At 39.7% G+C, this 22002-nt stretch overlaps 1 protein-coding gene across 18 annotated transcripts in view; it reads right to left on the bottom strand.

The window, feature by feature from the left end:
• The window catches only part of KAT6B (lysine acetyltransferase 6B), a 129246-nt gene that overhangs the window by 41645 nt on the left and 65599 nt on the right, over positions 1-22002 (bottom strand). For 10 of the 18 annotated variants that reach the window (XM_083844688.1, XM_083844703.1, XM_083844700.1 and 7 more), the window contains 6 exons: positions 15862-15970; positions 15211-15294; positions 5938-6053; positions 5704-5785; positions 4583-4715; positions 143-1074 (listed from right to left, as the gene is read on the bottom strand). In XM_083844688.1, the coding sequence (XP_083700814.1) occupies positions 143-1074; positions 4583-4715; positions 5704-5785; positions 5938-6053; positions 15211-15294; positions 15862-15970 (1456 nt within the window). Of the gene's footprint in view, positions 1-142; positions 1075-4582; positions 4716-5703; positions 5786-5937; positions 6054-7270; positions 11837-15210; positions 15295-15861; positions 15971-22002 lie in introns of those variants that run through there. The other 8 variants (XM_083844690.1, XM_083844689.1, XM_083844693.1 and 5 more) reach the window with 6 other exon arrangements.

Below are 22002 nucleotides of genomic sequence, written 5' to 3'. Positions count from 1 at the left end.
GCATTAGATAAAAGGTCAGCTTCGTCGCTTTTGTATGAAAGTGAAGTAAGAATAAGAGAAATAGCTAAGACCTATGTGACAAAATAAGAATTTTGGTTTTGGACGGGACGCAGGTTTGGTTGGCGCTTTGACCTTTGCTTACCATCATCCTGATCAGGTTTAATTCTTCCGTCTGCCAAGCTCCCCTTCCCTGGTGAGGGGGTCCCCATCTGAGGGGTCACTTTATACTTTAATCTGCCTAGAATCCTGTGCTTTTTAAGGAAAGTTGTTCTCTTGAGGTGAGCAATTGCTTTAAAAGCATGTCCTCTAAACACACCCCATCCAGAGGTACATGCATGAGAAATAAACCTACTCCTAACCTCTTTCTTTCCATAGAAATGGCTATTAGATTTTGAAGTAGAAGATAATTCTGGTTTATGACGCATACGCTTGGGCGGTGCATAGCTTGGGTGTCCCTTTTTTCGAGACTGTCCCTGAGCAGTATAGATATGAGAGAGTCCATCAAAGAGTCCCTTTAACTGACTATTACTAGGAAGACTACTAAAGGAGGGTGCGCTTGACTGACTGGAAGAACTCTGGGGAGAGTTAGAAGAAGTAGAAGTGCTGGATTTTTGTGAACTGGGGCTCTCACCAGAGATGGGGGTTGGGGGTAGAAGTGAAGAAGGTGGAGGTTTTAGCTTTTGTGTGGTACCTGTAGCCAACACAAGAGAAGTGCATGACTGTTTCTGAGAGACTTTTTTCCTTGGACGATAGTGCTTTGAAAAGTCTATTATTTCACCTCGTGATCTGCGACCATCAGGTGATGGTGTAAAAAACTTAGTAAGGCCATCAATAAGCCCTTTGGTTTTCTTGTTAACTTTAAGTGTAGAGGCAGATATGTAGGTGGAGGTGGTGGTGATTTTGGTGGTGGCACCAGGCCGAGTGGGGTCTGTAACAGGCAATCTGCTGCTTGAATCCTTCACAGATGCAGCATGACCAGATGAAGGTGTGGTACAGACTTTAGTCTTTTGACCCCTACCAGGTGACCCCCTTCCTGTGAATGCATTCATGGATCCTTCATCACTGGTTACAGACCTATGCAAAAATTTGGAAAACAAAAATCAGCATTAAAAAGACACAGCTACTGCCAGATAGCACTACACTTTATACATGTTACTTATGCCACTGTACTTAAAAAAAAAAATTAAGGACATACACATTTTTTAAAGTAATTCACACTATGATGCAACATCCAACTTTTTCTCTCCCCTCCCCACCACGTTTCTTTTTTTCCTCTGTTTAAATAAGGTAGTCCACTGTACATATACACAGATGCAGCTCAGATAGCAAGATCTCCCAAGTATACACCCTCTCCATCTACTTTCAGGCATGTTAGAAATGTGCATTTTTGGAGAAAAATATTAATGCACTGTTCTTGAGCACAGTAATGGTTTCACCACAATAGAATTTATTGTATAAACAAAGAAGATGCTCATATGCAATGTAAATAAGTTAATGCATATCAAAACATTTGCTTAAACTGTAGAGAGAGTCTATTAGTTAGCAATACAGTCAATTTTCAACAAACTGCTGTTTTTATCCACGCTCATTTGATAACATATGTCAACACTAGCAATAAAAATTACCACCTAAGATATAAAAGAAAATTGAGGTCATTTATGGAGAGCATTACAACAAACCCAAACAAATGGCCTCTTTTTTTTTTTCCTACAAATTGGAACAATAAGAAAAAAAAATCACCATCAAGAAGAAAGATCAAAACTGTAAGAACAAGCAGTGTTTATAGAAAAAACACAAACCGGTCAAGCCTAACATGGAAGATATTAAGAAAGAAGAGTGGTGACTGCTACTTGAATGCTAGGAAGAAAAAGGGCATGCTGAAAAGCCAACACTTGTGACAGCAGAAGTACAGGTTCAGCTGGTTGCTAATGACTAAAGAGATGAACAACACTGAAGGGCAAGCTGGAGAGTAAGTAGTATATTTTAAGTATTTAGAAACTGAATGTTTAAAATTATTTGGAGTAAGAGAAATAAATATCAGGAGGCATGATCAAATGGCAAATCCAAACAGAGCTATATAGTTGCATCAAATGCTTCCATTCCCCCTTTCCATCCTGCTCTTTGAAGTTAGCTCGTTTATTTTGTAGTGAAAAGTTCTCTTTCACAGATTTTGCCTTCTTAATTGAGATGCCGGAATAATTAATTCCAACAGGTTACTTCTAATTAGAGATCAAAGAGCCTGGGGCTACCATCTGGTATGCTGAACTCCAAGGGCCCACCAGTTTAAGAACTGGCCCTTTTCTACTCACACATCCTTACATTTGGGTAGCTCTTAAGAGGCAACAAAACCAAAAACTTAAGTCTTTCAAATCCTTTGCTGCCGTAAGCTTGCGTCTATAACAAGACCTACTCTTACTACCACATGTACTAGCCTTTGGCACTAGTGGTGACTAACGCACCTGTTTTTAGTTAATCCTATATAGTAATTTGCCTGTATGGTATAATTGTGAAGGGTTGCCTACAGACAATCAATAGGCAGATGGTTATTCGAGGATAACTGGACAGGTTCTTTGTACTACACAAAAAGAATCAAGTGGCATTAGCTAATCTTACTGTATTTCATGCGACCACTCACATTTATGTATGACACTGCTGTCTGCTGTACATTACTATTACTTCAATAGGGTTCTATGAGGACACGTCTCTGCTCTTACCCGATCTCCTAACTATTGTTTTTCCAAAACAAAATTACTTCACGTAGATTAGACACTGCAGTAGTAGAAGCGTGCCCATTGTAATGCAAGTATTTTTACAAAGAAAAAAACTTCCCTAAGTACTAAACTAACATGCTCATGTGGTTCATTTGCTACAAAGAAAAGAAAACCTTTGTATTCATAATTATCATGCACCATTACAGGGACTTGAACATCCTTTAACACAGCATTCACATTAAAAGCCATAGCTGAGAATTTCATCATCAAAAGCTAACAGTAAAACCCACACAAGCTTTCCAACTTTTCCTTTACATGTATGAGGAATGAGGGGAAGCGGAAATACTGTATCAGACAAACATGCCTGCTAAACCCACTGTGGAATGCATAAATCAAGGACACATTTTTAGAATTCTCAAAGGGGTAAACACAAAGGTGTAGCGATAAACAGAGGGAGATGCACACACAAGGAAATACAGCCATTTCACCATGTAAAAACACTGAAAGGTGTATGGCTATTTCAATGACTTTTTAATACTTATTTAGTTAAGAGAAGGGAGAAATAAAAGTTTTTCATGCATTCTTCCTTTATGAGCATGTTCTTATGAGCCATTACAACTACATTTTTGACTTTGATATAGTCCCACGCTTCCTCCTAGGGTTCCTACCCAGAACATTTGAACATGGACCTAAAGGAAAGATGAGATCCTGACATAAAGAGGAGAATAAATATATACATAGTAAGCTGCACTACCAAGTACATCAACATGACTATTATGCTGTACTTGAGTACTGCCAGTATTTACCTCTTTTTTTTTTTAATATATGTATGTGTTTCCCCTTTTACATGTTGATTCCACAAGTTCTTATTCTGCAAAATGCAAAGTTCTACAGCAGCTAACATACAACTCAGAAGTATACCAGACAGGTTTAGACTGTAGAGGAAAATGGTTGGGTAACAGCCACATAACAAAACGAGTAGTAGGTACAGCCAGAAAGCCTTTCACCTGCTGAGTTGACACAGCCAAACAAACTGAAATAGGAAGAGAAGGAAGGCACATGTGGACAGAAACATGAAATGGAGGGCAACATGCTATTGAAGTTAACACAGAATCTGTTCCTGTTTAAGACTGAGTGTAAAGACAACTCAGCATTTTAAACTACTTTAAAAGAAATCCTCCAACCAAGCCTTAAGATGTCCAATTACAGTGTTCCCTGGAAGGACAGATGCCAAAAGAATTACAGCATTCTCTTGTATTAGATGAACACGTTCCTAATAAGTAAAACAAATTGCAGCCTCTTTGCCTAGTAACCAGTGGCAGCTTAACAACATAATTCAAACATATTTTTTTTCCTAGAGTACCACTGAAACCAGAACTTCTATAGTATTTATATGTTGTGCTCTCTGGAATGGGTTTTGTGAACTGATACTAACAAATAAAGTAATTTTTATACTACATTTGAACAGGCCTTTGAACAGAACAGTCGCCTGAAATTATTTATAAGTAAATTCATTATTTATTATTGATTTAATATGGTCTCTGCATGTGCATCAGTTATTTTAAGTTACATATAAAGATAGCTGTGTCATGTATTACTGTAGAGACTTTTATTTCTATTTGGTATAGGTGCAACTTGTATTAAAAAAAATGGGACCTAGAAAAGTAACTTACAGGAAGTTTCTTCCACCACGTTCTGACAAGATGTGAAAATTAACCATTACAAATAAAAAGTTATTATCCATTGGGCTAGAAGGTCTGCACTAGAATATTCATCACTTACTTTCCCCAATTTGAAACACAGTTAAAAACTGGTTGAAACTTGTTACTCTAGTACAGTAAAAAAAAGAAAAAAAATTAAGAGAAACCTACAACATTCGTTGCTTTAGTTTATTTTTCGGTCGTCCGATAGGTTTTGCGTATCGTCGCCTTATTTGGGCAGCTTTCTCATGAAGTAGCTTTCTCCCTTTCTTCTTTGGTCTACAGACCTGGCAAATCCACATCCCTACATAAAGGAAAAAAAGTTTAATTGTACACATTTATTTAATCTGTCCTGCAGGTGTCTACCAAGATATATACCATGTATGTAAAATTTTCTTATAAACAAGACAGGTGGAAGGGGAAGTAGGCAAAGAAAAGCGATCCCCTTCTACCTATACCTCAAATTTTTTGAGAGCAAAGTGCTCAAGGAAAGGGGGAAAAAAAAGTTGCAAAAGAGATCACAAAAGATGGTGAGCAAATGGGTTCTTAAAAGAAAGCCTGTTATAGCTTGCTCTTCCTTACACTACAGATACATATTTATTCTGAAAAAAATAAGATGGGAAAAAATTACATGTGCATCACACAGCTAACTAGGCTACAGTGTGCCAAAGAAAATACCAGATCACAACTAAGTATGTTTGGTTTAATATACAACTTGAATTTGTCATCCTTTTAACATTAGATAACCATGTCTGAACACTGTTTGTTTGTGGTTTTTTTTGCTTTTATAAATAACACTAGAAGATTTAAAGAAAAAAAAAGCTGGAAAAAGTCTGCAGTGTAATTTTAAGATTAAATAAGGAAAGCCATAAAGATGTGAGACCAGAAATGAGAGGTGCTACATATCAGAAATCTAGAGAACCTGAAGGACACAGGTGTTTTGTTTAAGTTACCCTTACATGAGGCAGCTGTCTTCTTCACCTGCTTTAAGGATTTCTACATCAATATATACACGCCAAACATTTTAAACAGCCTTTGCAAAACTTCACTCTCAATAATAGGCCAAGAACTCAATTCATGGTGAATTCGCCTGGTCAACTGACCAGAGGCCTTTACAGTTTCACAGAGGAAAAAAAAAAGAACTCAAAAAATAAAGTTCTGGCTTTGACATGATTGAAACTATATTGTTCACCAATGCAAAAGTAATTAGCATGATCAAGAGCTTTTGGTCACTTAATATGAGAAAAGATTATGAATGAAAGTATTTTCATTGAAAGTATTTTCATTATCACCTTTTGGCATTCGGGAAAGTGGTGGGTCACAGCACTCCATGTGGAACCCTCTATCACAGGAGTCGCAAAAAAGCATGTTATCCTGAAGGGGAGTGGGGGAAGGAAGAGGAAGAGGAAAAAAAGACTTAATACAGCATTGCTAGAGGTTGCACAACAGTGATTTGTATTTGCACATGTGCTAAGTATAGAGCTATGATAAACAAAAGTCAGGTAACACTGAACAGTCTAACTTACTGCATTTTTGCCTTGGATCCTACATGCACTGCATGTCTTGCATTCAATACACTGCCATCTTAAGGCCTTCACATTTGTTGTTAACTCAGGACAGAATTTCAAACATGATGGATGTCCTAAAAAAATAAAATAAACCATGACATATTTAAAGCTTGAGATTTAAGAAATACTGATGCTTATGTTCAACAAAATGTAGCCAGCACCACCAGAGCCTTGTAAGCACCAGGAGTTTTTAGAACTTTGCAATACATCATTTAACTCGCTTCTTACAAAGAAGATACGGCAAAACTGCCACAAAACTCATTTATAAAGAGAAGTAGAAAGCTGACAACTGACACCTGGGAAAAGTCTTCACAAACATCTGAAATATAATCTTTTCTTTCACTAGTTATACATGCGATGGAAATAACCAACTGCCATTGGTCCTGAAAAAAGCATTTCTACATACTTGAACCCACTCCTTTTATAGCAGTGCAATGAACAGATTAAATCTTTATACAAGACTGAATTAATATCTTTTTCAAAATTTTCTAACTACCTACCAGAGAAACTTAACAGCTGAGCGATATGCATTTTTCATTCCAACTTATTACTAAGTTATATACGAAGAACAATTTCAGAGCAGTTAGAAGAAAAAAATGGAGTGGACAAGTGACACGTGAAAAGTTTACTACTACGGAAGGTTTAAAGTGAGGGACAAGATCAAGTAGGGAAAGAAGAGTAGCTGAACTTCAGTTTCCCATGAAATTGCATTTTATTCCCTAGTGGGATCATCATCTTTTCCATGGCAGCCTAGAAGCTCTGCCAATTAATACAAGGTATCAGACAACTGAACACATATAACACCTTAGGCAATACTGGCAGTGACTTCTCTTGTCTTCTAACAATCTCAAAGGAGTGTTGTAAACCCTTAATCCATAAAAGATAAAAGCACTGTTAAATAGGAAAGAACAAACCTTCCCGAGAAAGCACTTATATTTAGAGATCATCAAGGACATCAAGTTGTAAGGGAGGTAAGAATCCCTGATGCCATGCTGTACCGATGTCATGAGAATGCATGACGCTTTCTTCTCATTGCTAGAGCCTGGTAAGTACATTCCTCCAGGTAATGGTCTAGTGATGGTGATTCAGATTTTGTCCATCTGTTGTTTCTCTCTCAGTCTAAACCACCACAGCTAAACCACTACAAACAAGGATACAGGCTAATCCCTAAGCATTTGCTATTTTAATCTTCCAATAGACTGAGGCAAGAACAACAAAGATGAATGAAGGAATGCAAAAACCACTTCAAAATCTGAAATCTGTACTGATTTTTTCCTCTTACAGCACGTACCCAAGACTTAATCAATCCACTTCTTGTTAACTTCTTGTTAAAAAAGGAATTTAAACAGGGTAAAAATACCATTTTCTCAAAATAAAATGCAGAAATATAATCTGTAAGTAAAAAAAAAATCAGGAATAAATTCCACAAATACTTTCAAAAACAGAAATATTAGAAAATGTTGCCATTTGACTCTTACCATGCAGTTTAACAGAAATTAACAATTTGTATTTATAACTGATCGCGCACCTAAAGTAGCTATTTCTCTTGGAAGTTACAAATGCACCATGGAACTGCATAGCGCAGTTCAGTGTCACTCTGTCCCTTTCAATAAAGCTTAATAAGTGCTTGATTCAAAAAAATGTCTGCTAAGAAAGAAGAAAGCTCCCTGAAGTCAATAATACTAATAATCAATATCACAAACTTATTCCATCAACCACGACTTAACATGTACATTAACACATTAAAGTGTTATCATAAGCCAATTATCTCCTTACTCATAACTAGAATTAAATACATCTACCCTGCACAGAAGTGATTTACTTCAAGGCATAAATAAGCAAGCTGTGGTTTAACTCATTGATTTTAACTTTGCAGTATGTTTATCCTTCTCAGTTATTACCTTAAGAAAGGCTCATTCTCACTAGTTGGTAACTATGCACAGACTAAGTGTAACAGGGTTACGTAATTTCTCTGTTATCTACCAACGTAACGTTCTTCATTCAAGTAATTACACAGCTTAAGACATGTTTGTTCCTATCTTTAACGGTTTTATTATCAAAAAAAAAAATCATGAAAAACATCTACTGGGATTAAACATGAAGATTGCCTGTGACTCAAAGTCCTTCAGACACAAGTAACTGTAGGCTGGAATTGTGCAAAGGGAAGTATCACTATGCGCTTGCCATGTTCTTTTATTGTCTTCCCTAGGTATGTGCTACTGGAAACAGCACAGATTTGTAGATTTCCAAATACAATACGGTCTTTTTCTTTACTAGCTGGTAATAGTTACATTCTTCATTTTGGACACAAGATTGTATAGGAAAAATACAGTTTTAACAAAAAGTGGGTTATGCCTAACAGACATGAAGTAGCAATCAATGCAGGTTTTACTTCTGTAAGTGACTTATATTTTAAACTACTTCCATAGTTAAACCAATTTCTGTAGTCCATTAAACTGAGTCACTGTGACCTTCAAACGTAAAGAAAGCACCTGTAAAATTGCTCAAGAGGGAAAGTATGTTTTTGGCTCTAAAATCCCTATAATATCAGCACTGACTCATCTGAACAGAGAGAACATACTATCTCCTGCATATTCAGAAGCAGATATATCTGCCAAGAGGTCTTCACCACAGAATCAGGGAAGGATGAGGTTGGGAGGGACCTCTGGAGGTCAGTCGTCTGGTCCAACCCCCTGCTCAAGCAGGGGACACCTGCAGATCGGTAACCAGGACCGCATCCAGGCAGTTCCTGAAAACCTCCAAGGAAGGAAACTTCACAACCTCTCTGAACAACCCGTACCAGTGCTCAGTCACCCACATAGCACAGAAGTGCTTCCTGACGTTCAGAGGGAATCTCCTGTGTTCTAGTTTGTGCACACTGCCTCTTGTCCCAGCACTGGGCAACACTGAAAAGAGCCTGGCTCAGTCCTGGCTGCATCCTCCCTTCAGGTATTTATGGACTTGGATAAGATCCTCCTGAGCCTCCTCTTCTGCAGGCTGAACTGCCCCAGCTCTCTCAGCCTCTCCTCATAGAAGTGCTCCAGTCCCTTCATCATCTCGATGGCCCTCAATGGGACTCTTTCCAGTATGCCCAAGTCCCTCTTGTACTGAGGAGCCCAGAACTGGACACAGTACCTCAGTAACATTCTACCAATCTCCACACTGAAATGGCAATTTCTTCTGGTTCAATCACTTGACTTTGTTAAGTTCACAAACAACACCAAGTTGGCCATGAGTGTTGATCTGCTCGTGGGTAGAAGAGCTCTGTAGGTGGACCTGGACATGCTGGACCCACGGGCCGAGGCCAAGTGTATGAAGTTCCAGAAGGCCAAGTGCTGGGTCCTGCATCTGGGGCACAACCACCCCATGTAGCACTACAGGCTGGGGGAAGAGGGGCTGGAAAGCTGCCCTGCAGAAAAGGACCTGGGGGTGTTGGTCAACAGCTGGCTGAACACGAGCCAGCAGCATGCTCCGGTGGCCAAGGCCAACAGCATCCTGGCTTGTGTCAGAAATAGCGTGGCCAGCAGGACTGGGGAAGTGATTGTCCCTCTGTACTTGGCCTCGGTGAGGCCGCACCTCGAGCACTGTGTTCAGTTTTGTCCCCCCCACTACAAGAAGGGCATCAGGGTGCTGGAGCATGTCCAAAGATGGACAACAAAGCTGGTGAAGGGCCTAGAGAACAAATTTTATGAGGAGCAGCTGAGGGATCTTGGGTTGTTTAACCTAAACAAAAGGAGAGTCAGTGGAGACCTTATCACAGGTATCCTCTCCAGTTACTTTCAAGGAGACTATCGCAAGGTGGGGATCAGTCTCTTCTCCGAAGCACTAAGTGCTAAGACGAGGAAATGGCCTCAAGTTGTGCTAGAAAAGGCTTCAGTTGGATATTAGAAAACATTTGTGGTGGTTTTACTCAGGTGGACAGACGAGTTCCACCTCAGCCCCTCTCTCACTCCCCCTTCTCAAAGGGGAAGGAGGAGAAAAGATGATGCAAAGGGCTCAAGGGTAAAGATAAAGGCAGGGAGATCGCTCAAAAAGGATTGTGATGGGCAAAACAGACTCAGAGCAGAGGTGGGATAGTAAGATTTATTGCCTATTATTAGCAAGCTAGAGAAGTAGAAGTGAGAAACAAAGGAAAGAAACCAAAAATGCCTTCCCCCCATCCAGCCACTTCCACCTCCTCCCCCCAAGCAGTGCAGGATAACGGGGAATGGGGGCTGCGGTCAGCCTATAGCGCTTCGTCTCCGCCGCTCCTTCACAGTCACTCTCATCCCCTGCTCCACATGGGGTCCCTCCCACGGGATGCCATCCTTCCCGAACTGATCCAGCTCTTAAAGAACTGCTCCAGGTATGGCTCCATACCACAGGGTCCATTCATGAGGAGCGGACTGCTCCAGCATGGGTCCCCCACAGGCAGCAGCTCCCCCCAGATCCCCTGCTCCTGCATCGTCTCTTCTCCACGGGCTGCAGCTCTGGCCCAGAACCTGCTCCGGCGGGGGTCCTCCACAGGCCACAGTCTTCTTCAGTGCAGGTCCACCTGCTCCATCAGGGACTCCTCCACAGGCTGCAGCGTTGAACCCTGCTCCATCGTGGTACTCCATGGGCTGCAGGGGGACAGCCTGCTTCACCATGGTCGCAAGGGACTTCTGCTCTGGCACCTGGAGCACCTCTCCCCCTCTTTCACTGACCTTTGCGTCTGTAAGGCTGTTTCTCGTTCCTCTCTCTCTCCCAGCTGCTGTTCCCAGCAGTTTGGTTTTTTTTGTTTTTCTTCTCCTTTCTTAAATCTGCTCTCAAAGAGGCGCAAACAACATCATGTATTGGCTCGGCTCTGGTCAGCAGCAGGGCCCTTAACTAACATGGGGCAGCTTCTGGATTGTTCTCACAGAAGCCACCCCTACGGCCCCCCGCTAGCAAAACCCTGCCACATAAACACACTAAAACATTTCTTCACTGAAACAGTTGTCAAATATTGGAACAGGCTGCCCAGCAGAGTAGTTGAGTCACCATCCCTGGAGGTCTTCAAAAAACATGTAGATGTAGTGCTTAGTGACATGGTTTAATGGTAGAGTTTTTAATGGTGGAGTTGCCAGTGCTAGGTTAAAGGCTGGACTAGATATCCTAGAGGTCTTTTCCTACCTAAATGATTCTATGACTTTCTTTTAAGCCTCAGCAACATCAATGTAGTACAAACTTAACAGATTACAGGTAACTTTAACCTTCGAAAGCTGCCAATTCCCACCAGCAATAGATATATAGGTTTAGTTCAACCTTAAAAAAAAAATCAAATGCTTTAAAATTTTCTTGTCTACCCCAATTAGAAAAGGTGAAGACTTGCAATATGTTAATGTGGTAAAAATAGGTGAGATCAGGAAGTTAAAACAATGTCTCACTCCTGAGTGAAGAGAACTCCTTTAACAAGTCCACTTCTGTTTCCTCATTGCAAATTTGGGTCTTGTATATTCTTCAAAGGATCTGACAAAACAGTCTTTTAAGAGAACAGTGTTACACTACTGACAACAATTACTTACAGTGCTAGATTAGATACGCTAATATGTTATTTTTAACTTGAAATACAAGTGTTAGAAACAAACCTATAAAGTAATTTGCAAAGAAAAATGTGTTCAATAACATTTTAGGTAGAAAGCATTATTAATTAGGGTGAACTTAACTACAAGGAGAAAGGATCAGTGCATCTAACTTGGGCATCCAGTATGTTTTTCTAGATACAGGATTCTTAGCAGTTGATTTTATCCAACTAGCCAACCTCCTCCCACGTATGGTAGTAAACAAGAGTAAAAGACAATTTCCATATTCCCTTATGTACCAGTTTAATACCAATAGGCAGCCAAGCATCACCATCCTGCTCTCTCACTCCCCATCCTCAGAAGGAAGAAAAAATGAAAAAAACTTATCGGTTGAGATAAGGACAGGTAGATCACACACCAACTGCTGCCACAAGCAAAAGAGACTCTGTATAAGGGAGATTAATAAAACAAACATTACGTTATATATTATTATATATTATATGCCTATTGATAACAGACCAGAGCAATGAGAAATAAGAGGAAACTGAAAACACCTTCTCCCCACATCTGCTCTTCTACATCCTTCCCCCATGCAGCTGAGGGGAATGGGGGTTGCAGTCAGTCCATAACACCTCCTCACAGATGCTCTCTTCCCCCTGCTCTGGCACAGGGTGCCTCTCACAGGATGCAGTCCCTCCTGAATTGATCCAGCACGAGCTTCCCTCAGACTCAAGAACTCAGCAGCTCAAGAACTGCTCCAATATGGGTCCATACCACAGGGTCCACCCTGCAAGAACAGATGTTCAGTGTGGGTCCCCCGTGGGCTGCCACCAGATCACCTGCTCTTGTGTAGGCTCCTCTCCATGGGCTGCAGCTCTGGACCAGAGCCTGTTCCTGCTCTCCATGGGCTGCAGTTGTCTTCAGGCCACATCCACCTGCTCCACTGAGAGCTCCTACATTTCAGGCATACCCTGATCTCTGTAAAGCAGCCTCCACAGGTTGCTTTCCAAACATCTCCTGTCCCTGTTTCTCTTGAACTGATTAAAACCTTTCTTGTTCTGCTCTCCAGCTTCCCTTACCCACATTTGCTCACTAACCCTCCTGCCTTCTCAGCCTAACATAATACTTATTTGGAATAATAAAACTCACCATTGTTCTACTTGTATTTTTTGTTGTTTTTGTTTGTGCTCTTTTGTTGCTCTTAAGTATTTATTATAGTTTCCCAATAACTCAAACTTCATTCTCCCTTTCAAAAATCTGTCAGCAGCAGCTCTTTAGTTGCTTCTGAACCTCTTGGTTGTGCAAACAGAGGTAGAGTTTGATTCCAGTTCTCAAGTCTATTGATTTTTCAAAATCAAAAGATAGCAAGGAAAAAAAGGAAGGAACAATGTTTGCTTTCGTAATAGGATTTGTTTTCTCTTATCTGACATCCCTCATCTTACTCCCTTAGAAAACACCCTGTGAAAAGGGACACAGCAATGCATTTCATTTTCACTACCTGAATAGATTTTATCACAAAATCAGAGTGATATTAGAGAGGTGTTCAAATACCCAAATAGCTTCTGCTTTCAGAATGCAGAAGCATTACCTGAAGAAGCATAAGCAACTGAAACAAAAAAACTAAGGTAAAGCAGACATGCCAGTAGTGGGCACTGCAATTTAATCTCTGATCAACTGAGCAATTTTGCTTGCTGTGCACAATATGCATTATCTTTTATGTTTCTTATACAGTAAGACCAGCTTTGAGACATACTGCAGTGTGCAAAATTACAAATCCAATTACAATAACCTCTACTTGAATGAAGTTTTATTATTTATATACTGCACTGAAATTGGTTTTTCTTTTAGTTAGGCATCAGTAGCTAAAGTTTAACCAGCAATCTGATTGGCAGTCTCAACATTTCACTCTTCATATAAGGTACATCTGAGGAACTAATTAAAGATAATTCACTCTTAATGAGGCAGAGAGAATGTATCAGTGTTAATTCAAAGGGAAGTTGATCCATGAAAGCCAAGGCTTCCGCAGTTCCAGAGCCCTTAGACTTACCAGGGATTACTCCATAACAGAAGAGCTGTTATCTGAGGTCACCTGACTAATGTAAACGTTGCGTACCACAATAGCACAAATCCTATTAAACTTCCAAATACTAGAACACAGATTGGAAAGTGCCGGAATCCTGTAAGCCATATGGAAGGCCATTTAGCAAGTCTAAGGGGTTCAGTGTAAAGCCACTTCCTTATTTCACTGTTTAATCGTTTACTTAAATATACTAGAAAACAAACTGGTTAGAATAAAAATAATCTGTCCAGGGTGAAACACACAATGAAAAGCATACCCTGATGAACTGAAAATACATTTTTGTTCCATAGTGGTTTGTTTTTACTTGAGTACTTTTATAGCTATCACAGTACCAAAAGATTAACCATCTTCAGCATCACACCTACAAAATTGTGAGAGATATATACTCTGAATTTAAAGACACTGAAACAATATTTTCATTTACATCCTTCTCAAAAGCAGCGATGGCTTACTCAGACCCTACTCATTTACTACCCAAGCACTTCCCTAATTTTCTTTCTGACACAGAAGGTTGTATGGCTGAGCAGGGAACCGATCAAACTTGCCATCTTTCAACTACATTTGTTCCTCAGTCCAGCTCACATGCAACCGCGTGTACCAGGGCAGAAGAAAGGGTAGCACGTTACAGGTTGTGACTTTAAGAAGCAGTAGTGCTAGTGTGTCTGTGAGCTGGGATGGGATGATCTGCACTGCAAAAAGCTTTGCTGAAAGTACTTCCTTAAGCAGCGGTAGCTTGCGTGGGCAAAAATTCTTTTAATGACACAGCTAACAAGAGCAGTCCACCCAAGTGACAAGCTCTACTGGTCAAATAACTCTTCATCCAATATAAAGCTCTTTTTACACAGGGGATGTTCTTTTAGAATAGCTGAACTGATCAGAGGATTTTCACAACCCAAACTCGACAGTTAGGCCAGCTATATGCCATAAAGCTTTTTCTAACAAGGTCTTCATGAGTTTCAAATCCCCCTGCAAATCAGCAATAACCTAAGCCAAGAACAAGCCTGGTATCATCTATGTGCAATCAGTGCTCGAAGCAACAGTGTGCTACAGCTTCCAAAATTAACCCAGATGGTTTCAAAATTAAGCCAGATGATCACTTTGCTAGACGCACTTGCATTCAGATCAGCTGCACAGGTACAGCAAGAGCAGCTCCAGTGCACAGCAGCAAGGTACATGTAAGTGGATGGTCACTTCATTGTGTCTGACAAGTGGTGGCCTCCGGTTTGCCTACATACCAGTTCCCATACCTGCTATTGAATCAACTCTACCACCACCCACACAAACACCTTTCAGGGAACAGGCAGTGAAGTATAACCCTCTTTTATCAAACATGGTCACTTTCTTGGAAGGGGGAAAATAAGGATCTAATATCAAAAACCATCCTATGCATTCTGACAAAGAAGTTCTTGATATAAAAATTCATCCCATTTCATAAACGCTTTTTGCAAAGTAATTGAAACCATTCAAAGGGGAAACTGGATTCTCACACTAGCTGAAGAATATGAAGAAAAAAGGAGTGTATTATTTTCTTCAACTATTTTTTTTAAGTTCTGCTTTATGTAACTTCATAAGGAAGCAAACACCTAGCTCATTAACTGCCAGACTTCTTTGTACTTGTAAAATATTTACCTGACTCTGTAATTTTCCTGTTACTAGCCAAAAGACTTGTTCTTCTTACAACTCCCTTTTTCCCCTGAAAGCCATACACGTTTTCTGTTGAGTGAAACACAAATGTGATGTTTCTCCTAACAGCTTGAGTAGGTTATTTTAAACACTATACAAATTACCACTTGAGTAACAAAAGATTTTTTACAAGAAAATTAACTGCATACACAAGATATGTAACAGCAAAGACTGCTACACAGTTGTCTTTTTTTTTTTTTTTTCATTCTTCCCCAACCTCTTAAATGCTGCAAATGAGTACAGAATTCCTGATGATCATTCGCAGGCACAGAGCAAAACTGAGTTTTCAAACCAAGCATAGAACCCCCCAGAAAAATCACACCATTCCAGCATTCTGCAAGTACCATTTCCCTATAAATTTCCTCAGCATGTCTAAACTGTGGGCCTACAAATGAATTCAAACAACTCATTGGTAGCTGTCTAACAAAATTTTATTTAAAAACCTGCCTCTTCCACTGCCTCACCCAACACACTTTGCTGTAGCTGTCAATCTATGTCCAAAGAGAGAATGACATTCTCACATTAAAAATACTTTAATACCTTAAAAACAGATTTATACATAAATATTTATAATATTTGTAAATTCATCCAACTTACCACTGCTGCCACAGTCTGCACAAGACAACAGCTCTTCTGGTTTTTTTTCACGATTTGATTCTTTCGTTCCCAAACAAAAGCTACATATTGGGATGGGATCAGCTCGTGGCTAGATTTAAAAAACAAACAGGCGTAGTTAGCTTTATTAAGCAAGAAAAAAAAGTTACCCAAAAACTACAGACACAGGCAAAACCATTCTCAGGGGCCTTTTCTCTCTCATATACTTGAGTTCAGAAAATCAGTTTTAATTGGCATTTTGTTGTATTATGTATTAATTACAAATTTACTTGCTTTTGAGTAAGATTTATTATCTTAACATCTTTCAAAACCAAAAGTTAACCCATAATTAGCAACTTTTCGTACTTACCCATATAAAGATCTCCAACATGAGATTAGTGTTAAAAAAATCCAGGAAAAATAAGAATTTTAGGACATTGTTCTTAAATATACTATTTCAGCTCCAGAACACAAAGAAATCATTGGTTCAGCTGTAATAGTGCTTCAAAGATTAAGATGCAAACTAGTTTTTATTACAGCTGAATAGAATTCCTTTCCAAAGGAGTACGTGTACGTGTGTCAGTGTTAAGACATACTTTATCCACTTCTGTCCAATGGATAGCTTCCTTGTGCCTCTCTCTGAAACTACCAGTTTAGGTTAAAAACACTGCTTTCAATAGATCAACCCTTTGTTCCAGCATGATGAGTCCCATCAACTATCTCATGCAATTACAATAAAACTAACATGTAAACCTTTCAATACCTGCAATTAACACACAACTTTCCACAAAAACTATTAAAAAACCCTACAAATTTACTTCCTCATTCTCCCAATGACAAATTCTCAGAGATTTTCAGTGAAAATAGTTACCTGCATCATCCAAACACATAAATCAGTAGTACTTGCACAGAGAGTCTATAAACAGGATCTGTAACAAGTAAAACTAGGTGCAAATATTTCTTCAATGGGATACTCAAAGTAATAAGTACCTTCCCAGATAGGGGAAGACATTCATACCTGCAGAGTTTTCCACCTGTCAGTTTAAAGTAACATACCTACAGATAAAGGAAAACCTGTTACTTACAATTCTTGCCAGTAAGAGATCATAATTATAATGATCTGTCCGATTATTATCACTTTAAGATGTATTTACATGAAAGTGGTATTAACCTAAAAAAAATACATACACTACTAAAAATTGGCTTTTTGTTTAATCACTCAGAGCCCAATAAAAAGCAGTAGAAAAATGGTTCAGAGCTATCTAACCGTTCACTTGCAGCATCTTGTGAACATTTCTTAACTTTAAGAAATATTTAACACAGATCATTTTAAGATATTTAAGTGGAAGCCAGTAAAAACCTCATCTTGGCAATGATACTGTTCTCTTTTCCTTTGATATAACAGTGCTTTAGCCATTTCAGAAATGCTTGCTCTGATAAATTATTTACAAAACATCACATATCATTCATGTAATGAAACAAATCCAGGTCCACACACTCATTTATCTTTCCAAGACTTTTTTTCTTGCTCTAGGAAAGACATGGCCATTAGCCAACATTCATGTACTTTCCTATTTCAATCCCCTTACTCCACCCCCCCCCCCCTTTTTTTTAACTGAAGGTAAAATAAAGGACAAAGGTTGTTGGCAGTTCAAGGCTACAAAGACTGATGTTCCCATACCAAACGCAGTAATAGAGAGCGCGCAAATCCTGTCACTTCACACACAGGTTTTCAAGAAACTTACAGGCTCCTGTATATATTTAGGAGCCATTTACATTAATAACTGTGAACATTACTAGGTCTGATCTCTGAGCTACTGACATTAGTTAATACAGACATTCCTGTCAGCACACTAAGTAAAGCCTAGTTTCATGCTACTTGAACTTGCATAGCTAAAGCAGAACTGCAGTCATCCTGGTGGTATTTTTGTCCCACAACTGACTCAATTAGGATGAACCATAAAAAGTCTTTGTCAGCATATAAAACAAAGAAGCTCATCTCCTACCTGTATCATTTTTCAAGCCCTAATCACTAGTTTCCCACCTAAAACACAGTTATCAAGTATCATTATTCTCTGGAACACAACTGTTAGTCAACATCAAGATTAATTCCATTTCATCTCTTACAGAAACTCGTCTGGCCAGTAATTTGGTGCTGGAGCAGCCATAAGCGTCAAAACACTGACACAGTACGCCGGCTGGCCTGGGAATCAGGGCATCCTTGACGAGCGCAGCTGGGAGCCGCAGATCTCCCTGATGGGCACCGAACAGAGAAGTTGTGATAACAAACAGATGGTCTGGGAAAGCAGAAATCGCCATCAGCTACTGGCTGTACCAGTAACTAGTGTCCAATCCCCATACATCTCCAAACACCCAAAAGCAGCTTGCTTTCTACTCAGAGATGAGCTTCTCTTCCAAAGCTCTCCTGCAAGAACTTCTCCACGTGAGATCAGGCCAGGCCCTTGCTGGGGATGCCCAGCTGAGGCCAGGCTCCATGACACAGCTCAGCTGTGGGGCAGAACTTGGGTGTCCTATGGTAGCCCCTGGGAGGGGTTCGGTGAGAGCTGCCCTTCAACATAGCACACGCAGGCAGGCACTTAGGTAAACAATCACGAGTATATACTTGCTTTACCAGCAGTGATTTGTAGCAACTGGCAATGAAGAAATTCAAGAAACAAAAGCCTTCAAGTCCTCGTGCATTACAGAATCCTACAAACCCACTGTCACAATCTTCCCACACCCATGGGCCAGGCAACCCTCACCGGTCACAACATTAATGGGTGCCAGAAGGGCAAATAGGCAGCTCACGGAGGCCTGGGAGAAGGCTGCAGAAGAGCAGTGAAAGCAGCAAGAGGCTAAGGATGGGATGGGAGACACTGAGGGGGGACAGGCAACGGGTGGATGCCCCCCGAACAGCACTTGGGAGGGGCAGAAACTCCCAAAAGCAAACCGTCAATGTGCTGGGAGCTGAGGACCATGACTGGGATTTGAGGACCACGACTGGGATTTTGGCCACAGCAACAAACCTCCTGCTCCTGCTTGAGCCCATCCCGGGTAAGGTAGCAGGCACCACTCCAGTTATTCAATGCAGTAACATTTTACATGAAATAAACCAATATTTTCTTGCTATTCAATCTGAGTTTATTTTTTTCCATCTCATATTTCAGAAACACATTAGTGATTTTGTTGCAAAAACTTTAAGGTTTTGTTGTCTGCTCTGTCCCTGAATATAGGTCTGAACAATGCTTCTCCAGTAACATACTGTTGTTTCTTCCACAGAGCTAGTAAGCAGAGAACTTCTCATCCAATTCAACTTGGAGAACAAGCTAAATTATGTCTGTCAGAAGGTTTTGGTTTTCTAGATCAGTAGAAATTGTATATCCAAATTTAGAAGGCTGCCCTGTTCAAGTAACAGCGTATTTACAATTGCAGTAGGGGTAAATATGCAGAAAATCCACACCCTATGCTAACACGCAGTTGCCTTCAGAAAATGAAGCTTTGCAAAAAAGCAGCTAGGCAGTCAGATTTTAACTTTGTTTTTAAATCTAGTACAGAGCAATAACAGACCAACAATTCAGCAACTGTCAACTGATTATTTTCCTTGCCAATTAGAAATTGAACAATACTTTAACACAATACATTCAACAATCATAGCTAACCAACCCTTTAAAAACTTCACACTTCAACTACTGCAGTCAATCTAACCTTTAAATAGCCTTACGAGCCAGTGTCATATCATGGTAATTTCACTGACACCAGTAATTTTGGGTCAGAACCCCTGTGATGCACACACTGTGACATTACATTCCCAGTCTCCTCCAATAAGCAAGAAAAGATTATAACGTAGAATGTAGAACTTAAATTTCTGAAATACAATCTGTTTCGAATTTGTGAACGTATTATTTGGCGATGACAAATGAATTATTAGCTTTTGGTAGGTGATAGCTATTTAATCCTGCTACAAATACAGCACAAATATTAAATAAACCAGGCGTTGTTTTTAACATTCACAATAGGAAGTCTCAAATGTATTCCCCCTTCCCTTCAGGCACAAAATGCAAAGGCAAGATTATTCCTATAAACAATCGCCCACTGCAGTTGATCAGAACAGTGTCATAAAAGCCTATGTGAACCATAAGAGCCACGCAGGTAAGGTTTCAAAACACTGGCTTCCCAAATAGAGTACCTCAGAATATTTAGCAGATCCCAGCCACTGTCTGCTTTAGGCACCATACAAACCCTTGCTCTGATCTCATAAATGCATCATCACCTTCCTAAAAAGGGCACTAATAAAATCAAGGAAAAATTAAGGTCTGCAGCTCATTTACTCCAAACAGAAGTTTGGTAAGCTGTGTACACAATGTAATTTTTATGCTAAAAAACAGTAATAATAAAGACACCTAATACAAACAACCCTCACAAACATCATATTCAAACTTCTGCCATTAAATACCTAGAGAAAGGGCAAAGAGCATGAGATAGTTAAACCTGAGAGGTACTGCCTTTCATCAGGAGTGCAGTGCAAAGCTGTTAAAGATGTCACTTGAGTGCACATCATCAACCTGAGCTGTTACCCCACCACAAAAAGCACGAAGGCACTAACAGCAGACCAAGTCACAGGGACATGGGAAGAAAGGTGTGCAAGATGGTGCAACAGGTGGGGTGGACTAGAGTGTCACAGTTTATCCTCCGTCATGCACCAGGCACAGGATAGGAAAGGAAGGTAAAACAACCACCCGCATAGTACAAGAAAAGAAAAGATGCACGAGTGACATCATTCACCATGAGGAATCAAAAAATATCATCCAACTTTAACATCTAGGGGAGCAGGAAGAATGGAGAATTAATGAGCAGAGATCAGTGTTTCCAAGTCTGTTGGAATTACTGCCGAATTAGGAACAGCCACGGGCTTCACAAGGAACACCGAGGCCAAAGGACAGCTACCCCATGTCCGCAGACTGGCACGGCCTCACATGCAGAGCAGAGATGTTAGTGGAGCTTGGATGGTACAATAGAGTTCCTCCTGCACAACTCAATCTTTATCTTAAAAGGCCTAGTTTCAAACCCATATTAGACAGTAATTATGCATGCAGGTACTAACATTTAAGATCTTTTTCACTAATAGGGATTATGTACATCTACATTTTGATCGTTTAATCATTTCAATCACTTTCAGAAAAAAAATATCCAGGGAGTTTGTGCTACTGATAAAAGCTAAAACCAAATTAGAAACACTGGTTTTGGTGACTTCAGGAAGTGTTTTATAATTGATTAAAAAAAGGTTCCAACTACCTGGAATATTTTACAAGGTGTGAAACATTAAGGATCCACTTTCCTTACTGCTTTCTGTCTTCACTCACACTTCAAACCCTGAGATTGATTCACAAAAAAACTCATGCTGATCTAGAAATTGTAACAGCAGTGTTAGCACGTAGTTCAACTAGTGCATCATCTGTACTTAAGTGAAAACTTCATCTTAATGCTAGCTCAGTTTGTCCTTTATGAAACCAGTAAATGTGATTTACTTATTTTTAAGTGAATCATATCCATCTATTCTGAGAAAATAACAAGCTTTGCCACTGCATAAAATTAATCCACGGTTAAAATTCCCCTGGTTTTCAGTTAACTTACGCCAAAATAAGTTTGTCTCAGAAGTCTATCTCAAAATATTTTTTCCCTACAGTAGTTCATGTGCTGGAGGAATTTGCATGTTCTTCTAATTTATAATTCCCAAGAAAGTCTTAGAGCATTCAATGTTCTAACAGTCTGCAGCCCCAAAAGTCACATCTTAAGTCCTGAAAAGTCTTTATTTTCAAGCATGTGAAGTTACCCACAACTATAAATCCCACTGAAAGCAAGTAGATTATTATTTGCATTGCTATAGCACTCTGAAGATTTAAACAGATTGTCTGAAAACTGCTAGACATTAGCTGTATATAAACAATTATGGTTTTAAGTCCTAGTCCCATTAAATGTTATGCACACTGAGAGAACTAAGAAGTTTCATGTATACTTCCCAAAAAATAAGTTTCAACAGCAATCCAAAAACCTCAAATGTTCATATTTGCAGCTCTCACATGCCTTTTCAGAAAGGCCTCAACAGCACGACAGCTTGCTAGAAGATGCATCCATATGCAATACACA

This window comes from Anser anser (genome assembly GCF_964211835.1).
Source record: "Anser anser genome assembly, chromosome: 7".
NCBI lineage: Eukaryota > Metazoa > Chordata > Aves > Anseriformes > Anatidae > Anser > Anser anser.
This window is presented reverse-complemented; position numbering and strand designations above follow the sequence as displayed.